At 45.0% G+C, this 6,957-nt stretch overlaps 1 protein-coding gene across 1 annotated transcript in view; it reads left to right on the forward strand.

The window, feature by feature from the left end:
• Positions 1 to 4,869: 4,869 nt before the first annotated feature.
• Positions 4,870 to 6,957, forward strand: part of LOC105534647 (acetyl-CoA carboxylase 2) — a gene marked incomplete at its 5' end in the record, with an annotated part of 94,409 nt that continues 92,321 nt past the window's right edge. Inside the window, 2 exons of the mRNA XM_011973420.1 lie at positions 4,870 to 5,031; positions 6,717 to 6,880. Coding sequence (XP_011828810.1) covers positions 4,870 to 5,031; positions 6,717 to 6,880 — 326 coding nt within the window. The remainder of the gene's footprint in view (positions 5,032 to 6,716; positions 6,881 to 6,957) is intronic.

The raw sequence follows: 6,957 nt of genomic DNA on the forward strand, positions 1-6,957 counted from the left end.
TGATGGTGACGTACTGATGGGGTTTTGGTGTGGGTGTCCTTTCTGTTTGTTAGTTTTCCTTCTAACAGTCAGGACCCTCAGCTGTAGGTCTGCTGGAGATTGCTTGAGGTCCACTCCAGACCGTTTGCCTGGGTATCAGCAGCGGAGGCTGCAGAATATTGCTGAACAGCGAGTGCTGCTATCTGATTCTTGCTCTGAAAGCTCCATCTCAGGTGTACCCCACCGTGTGAGGTGTGAGGTGTCGGTCTGCACCTAGTGGGGGATGTCTCCCAGTTAGGCTACTCAGGGGTTGGGGACCCACTTGAGCAGGCAGTCTGTCCGTTCTCAGATCTCAACCTCCGTGCTGGGAGAACCACTGCTCTCTTCAAAGCTGTCGGACGGGGACTTTTACATCTGCAGAGGTTTCTGCTGCTTTTTGTTTAGCTATGCCCTGTCCCCAGAGGTGGAGTCTACAGAGGCAGGCAGGCTTCCTTGAGCTGCGGTGGGCTGCACCCAATTCGAGCTTCCTGGCAGCTTTGTTTATCTACTTAAGCCTCAGCAATGGTGGGCACCCCTCCCCAGCCTCCCTGCCACCTTGCAGTTAGATCTCAGACTGCTGTGCTAGCAATGAGGGAGGCTCCGTGGGTGTGGGACCCTTTGGGCCAGGTGTGGGATATAATCTCCTGGTGTGCCGTTTGCTAAGACCCTTGGTAAAGCGCAGTATTAGGGTGGGAGTTACCCGATTTTCCAGGTGTTGTGTGTCTCAATTTCCCTTGGCTAGGTAAAGGAATTCCCTTCCCCCTTGCGCTTCCCAGGTGAGGCGGTGCCTCGCCCTGCTTCAGCTCTCGCTGGTCAGGCTGTAACCGTGGACCAGCATCAGCTGTCTGACACGCCCCAGTGAAATGAATCCGGTACCTCAGTTGAAAATGAAGAAATCACCCATCTTCTGTGTCACTAATGCTGGGAGCTGGAGGCTGGAGCTGTTCCTATTCGGCCATCTTGGGCACCTGTCTACTTCTGGTTTTTTTGAGGAACCTCCATATTGTCCTCCATAGTGGTTGTAATAATTTTGAGTTCTGCCAACAGTGTATGAGGGGCCCCTTTTCTCCACGTCCTTGCTAGCATTTCTTTTTTTTTCTTTTCTTTCTTTCTTTCTTTTCTTTTTTTTTTTTTTTGAGACTGAGTCTTCCTCTGTCACCCAGGCTGGAGTGCAGTGGCGTGATCTCGGCTCACTGCAACTTCCACTTCACAGGTTCAGGCAATTCATCTGCCTCAGCCTCCTGAGTATCTGGGACTATAGGCGCACGCCATGACGCTCAGCTAATTTTTGTATTTTTAGTAGAGACGGGATTTTACCGTGTTAGCCAGGATAGTCTTGATCTCCTGACCTCGTGATCCACCCGCCTCAGCCTCCCAGGGTGCTGGGATTACAGGCTTGAGCCACCATGCCTGGCCGCTAGCATTTCTTATTGCCTGTCTTTTGGATAAAAGCCATTCTAACTGGAGTGAGACGATGTCTCATTGTAGTTTTGATTTGCATTTCTCTGATGTTCAGTGATGTTGAGTGCCTTTTCATATGCCTGTTTGCCATTCGTATGTCTTCTTTTGGAAAATGTCTATTCAGATATTTTGTCTATTTTTAATGGGATTCATTAGACTTTTTCCTACTGAGTTGTTTTAGCTTCTTTTTTGTTTTTGAGACAGAACCTTGCTCTGTTGCCCAGGCTGGAATGCAGTGGCATGATCATGGGTCACTGCAGTCTTGACCTCCTGGGCTCAAGTGATTCTCCCACATCAGCCTCCTGAGTAGCTGAGACTACAGGTGTACACCACCATGCCCAGCTGACTTTTTAAAATTTTTTGTAGAGATAAGGTCTCGCTATGTTGTCTAGGCTGGTCTCAAACTCTTGAGTTCAAGCAACCCTCCCACCTCAGCCTCCCAAAGTGCTGGTGTTACAGGTATGAGTCACCCTGCTCATCCTTGAGGTGCTTATGTATTCTGGTTATTAATCCCTTGTCAGGTGGATAGTTTGCAAATATTTTCTCCCATGCTGTGGGTTGTCTCTTCCCTTTGTTGATTGTTTCCTTTGCTGTGCAAAAGTTTCTTAACTTGATTTGATCCCGTTTGTTCCTTTTTTGCTTTAGTTGTCTGTGCCTTTGGGGTATTACTCAATAAATTTTTGCCCAGACTGACATTCCCAAGAGTTCCCCGAATGTTTTCTTCTAGTAGTTTCATAATTTGAGGTCTTAGATTTAAGTCTAGTTCATTTTGATTTGAAGAATTTGATTCTTCATTTATGATTCGGCATATGGATATCCAGTTTTCCCAGCGCCATTTATTGAAGATACTTTTTTCCCACTGCATGTTCTTTGCAAGTTTGTCAAAAATGAGTTCACTGTAGATGTATGGATTTGTTTCTGGGTTCTCTATTCTGTCCTATTGGTCTATGTGTTTGTTTTTATGTCAGTGCCACCCTGTTTTGGTTACTGTAGCTCTGTAGTATAACTTCTAGTCAGGTAATTTGATTCCTCCAGTGTTTGTGCTTTTTATTCAGGATGGTATTGGCTATTCTGGGTCTTTTGTGTTTCCATATAAATTTTAGGATTTTTTTTTTCTATTTCTGTAAGGAATGTCATTGGTATTTTGATAGGGATTGCATTGAATCTATAGATTGCTTTGGGTAATACAACAATTTTAACAATACTGATTCTACCAAACCATGAACATGGAATGTCTTTCCATTTTTTTGTGTTCTCTTCAATGTCTTACATCAATGTTTTATGCTTTTTATTATCGAGACCTTTTACTTCTTTGGTTAAGTTTATTCCAGGGATTTTATTTTATTTGTAGCTATCCTAAATGGAATTACTTTCTTGATTTTTTTTCCCAGATCGTTCGCTCTTGGCATATAGAAATGCTACTGATTTTTATATGTTGATTTTGTATCCTGTAGATTTACTGAATTTTTTTTTTATCAATTTGAATAGTTTTTTGGTGGATTCTTTAGGTTTTTCCAATTTTAAGATCATATCATCTGTAAACAAGGATAATTGGACTTCTTCCTTTCCAATTTGGATGTCCTTTATTTCTTCTCTCAATTTTTTTATTGTTTTCTTCCTTCCTTCTTTCTTCCCATAATGGGATCTCATTATATTGCCCAGGCTGGTCTTCCTCCCTTCCTCTTTTTCTTCCTTCCACAGAATTAAAAAAAAAATTTCTCTATTTTTTTTAGTTTGAAAGATTTCAAAAAAGTTGCAAGAATGATACAATTAACACCCATACACCCTGCATGTAGATCCATCAGTTGCCACATTTGCTTTGCCTCTCTTCTGTCTGTTTGTATAATTTTAGGGGGCTCAATCTTTTTTTTTTTTTTTTGAGATGGAGTCTCTCTCTGTCACCCAGGCTGGAGTGCAGTGGTGCAATCTTGGCTCACTACAACCTCCACCTCCCAGGTTCAAGTGATTCTTCTGCCTCAGTCTCCCGAGTAGCTGGGATTATAGGTGCACGCCACCACACCCAGCTAATTTTTGTATTTTTAGTAGAGGCAGGGCTTCACCATGTTGGCCAGGCTGGTCTCAAACTCCTGACCTCAATTGATCAGCCCACCTCGGCCTCCCAAAATGCTGGGATTACAGGTGTGTGTCATTGTGCCTGGCCATGGGCTAAATCTTTTGAGCAATGGTTTGAGTGAAACTTCGTAACATATGGCCTCTGAATACTTCATTCTAAGGGCCCCCTAGAACAAGAACATTCTGGTCCAATACCCTAGTGCAGTTATGATACTTGAGAAATATAGCATTGATACCACATCTATATCTAACATATGCCATTCACATTAAATATTTTCCCTGTTGTTCCAATAATGTCTCTTTATGGCTGTTTTTTGTTTGTCTCTTAAATCCAGGATCCAGCCCAGGGTGACATATTCCATTTTATTTTCATGTGTCTTTAATCTCTTTAATCTGAAAGCATTCCATAGTCTTTTTTCATCCTTGACATTGGCATTAATTTTTTTTTTTTTTTTTTTTTTTGTGATGGAGTCTTGCTCTGTCACTCAGGCTGCAGTGCAGTGGTACAATCATGACTCACTATGGCTTCAACCTCCCACACTTGAGTAATCCTCCCTCCTCAGCCTCCTGAGTAGCTGGGACCACAAGTGCAAGTCACCATGCCCGGCTAATATTTTTTTAATTTTTTCTGTAGAGATGGGGTCTCATTATGTTGCCCAGACTGGTCTCCAACTCCTAGGCTCGAGCGATCTGCCTGCTTCGGCCTCCCAAAGTGCTGGGATTACAGGCATGAACACTGGCATTTTTGAGGAGCTCAGGCAGAATGTCCCTCACTGTGGATTTCTCTGATGTTTCTTCCTTGTTCAATTCCTGCTACACATTTTGGCAGAATGCTACACAGGTGTTGTGTCCTTAATACATCCCATCATGAAGCATGTTAACTCTGATCATTTGGTTAAGCTGGTTCCATAATTGTCTATTTTTTACCAATTCTTCATGTCCAGTTTCATCTTTGGGTGCCCTTTACAAAAACCTCCTTTAACTCTACAGCCAACATGGTTACTTCTCACCTTCCCTAGCTGTAAAAGTCTAGTGCGTGTATTACTTAATGCATGTATTTTCTTGTGTGATGTCCTTTCATAAATATTTTTCCTTTTCCCAAATGTACTATTTGCTCCACCATGAAAGATTCATGCCTTACGGCTTTTTCTTTCTTTGGCTTTCTGGCCACAGTAGAGCACCATGTTGTCTATAGAGTAGTGTCTGTATAGCCTAAATCATTGACTGAACCTCTATTGCATCTACCACTGTGCCTGGTGTTTTGGGGCCGTGTTCTGGTAGGGCTGACAGTCTGTGGGTTGGATCTCTTGATTTTAGATCGCCATGGGCGTGCCACTGCACCGGCTGAAGGATATCCGGCTTCTGTACGGAGAGTCGCCATGGGGAGTGACTCCCATTTCTTTCGAAACCCCGTCAAACCCTCCCCTCGCCCGAGGTCACGTCATTGCCGCCAGAATCACCAGTGAAAACCCAGATGAGGCAAGTTATGCGGGCCCCTGTGTTTCCACCATCTCAGATCTCCCAGCATGTGGGGACCCTGGATGTTGGCCTGAGAAGAGACACCCATAAGCTATCCAGGCATCTCAGTTTACAAATGGGGAAACTGAGGCATGGGAAGGGGCATGCCATGGCTTATTGGATTATTGGATTTATTGGATTTTTATTTATTTTTATTCTTGTTTTTGTGAGATGAAGTCTCACTCTGTCACCCAGGCTGGAGTGCAGTGATGTGATCTTGGCTCACTACGACCTCCGCCTCCCAGGTTCAAGCGATTCTCCTGCTTCAGCCTCCCAAGTAGCTGGGATTACAGGTGCCCACCACAATGCCCGGCTAATTTTTCTATTTTTAGTAGAGACGGGGTTTCACCATATTGGCCAGGCTTGTCTCGAACTCTTGACTTCAAGTGATTCTCCCGCCTCGGTCTCCAAAGTGTTGGGATTACAGGCATGAGCCACTGCACCCGGCTGGATTTATTGGATTTTTGGATTACTGCCAGGCTCTGGGCCGAGCCTTCCCGTGTCTCAGTGCTCACTTATAGGAACTCCTGCTGCTGGACATTGTCACTCCACATTACAGGCAAAGAGCCTGGGGTAACTTGCTTCCTGTCTCTCGTCTGGGACCTGCTGAGACCCGTCAGTAGATTCCAAAAGCCATGCCTATCTTTGGGACAAGCAGCCAGGTTTAGAACCCTAGTCCTTGGATTTCTGGCCCCGTGTGCTTTTTTTGCCACAGTATAAAGTCTGGCTCATTGTAGACAGTCCCTTTGTGACTTGGTCTTACTTGGGTCTTAAAAAACAAACCAACTGGCATCCCTTACAGTTTACATGCATAGCAACCATTGATTATCACAGGACTCATCAATCTACTACAACTTAATGGCTTAATTATTACACTCAGGAACCTGGGGGTAAGAGAGGGTACACCTCCACCCCTTTTAATTAAATAATTTTAAGCTAGGGTAGCTGCATTTGTTTGGGGTTCTTGGCTATGAACCAAACACTGACTCTGGTGGACATGCAAAAGGGGAATTTTTTGGAGGGATGATGGCTAGTTCCCACATTCCTGGGAGGATGGAGGACCAGGTATGGTAACAGCCCAGGCACTTGGGTCTCTCCATCTCTCACCTCTACATTCCTCTCCCAGAAACCTTCATTCCTTAGTTCAGGAGCCCTAATCCCAGTGACAGGTGCCATGTCCACCCACTCTTACCAAAATTGTACTCGGAGATAGGCCATTCCCCCAGAGGGGATCAGGTGTGTGTTGGCAGCAGCCTGGCCGATGGGGTGAGGTAGGCCAGGATGGAGGGAGGGAGGGAGGAAGGGGTAGAAAAGGAAGGAGGGAAGGGGGAAGTGAGGAAGGAAGAAGGGAGAGAGGGAAGGAGGAAGGGAGGAGAGAGGAAAGGAAGGAAATACTGATGAAATGGCCCCTTCCCAGCAGCAAGGGCCCTGCCTGGGACGCCCTAGATTTCTTCACCTGCAGAGGTGAATATAAAAAGTTTAAATAAAAGTGAAGACAGGTTAGATTTCCAATTCTGGATAATGAAAACCTATGCTAAGCTTTTGGTTAGGGTAGGGGTTCTTGGGTTTTCCCAGGACTGAATTCTGATGAAAATATATCTGGAGTAATGATTTCTTCCATTTTGCATTTTCTGTCTGGACTCCAGGGGTTTAAGCCGAGTTCTGGGACTGTCCAGGAACTGAATTTCCGCAGCAGCAAGAACGTGTGGGGTTACTTCAGTGTGGCTGCTACTGGAGGCCTGCATGAGTTTGCGGATTCCCAGTTTGGGCACTGCTTCTCCTGGGGAGAGAACCGGGAAGAGGCCATTTCGTCAGTATCTCTCTCCCTTCTTTCTTTCCTTCCTTCCTTCCTTCCTTCCTTCCTTCCTTCCCTCCCTCCCTCCCTCC

The sequence above is a fragment of the Mandrillus leucophaeus genome, unplaced genomic scaffold (assembly GCF_000951045.1).
Source record: "Mandrillus leucophaeus isolate KB7577 unplaced genomic scaffold, Mleu.le_1.0 Scaffold1370, whole genome shotgun sequence".
Classification (NCBI taxonomy): Eukaryota; Metazoa; Chordata; class Mammalia; order Primates; family Cercopithecidae; genus Mandrillus; species Mandrillus leucophaeus.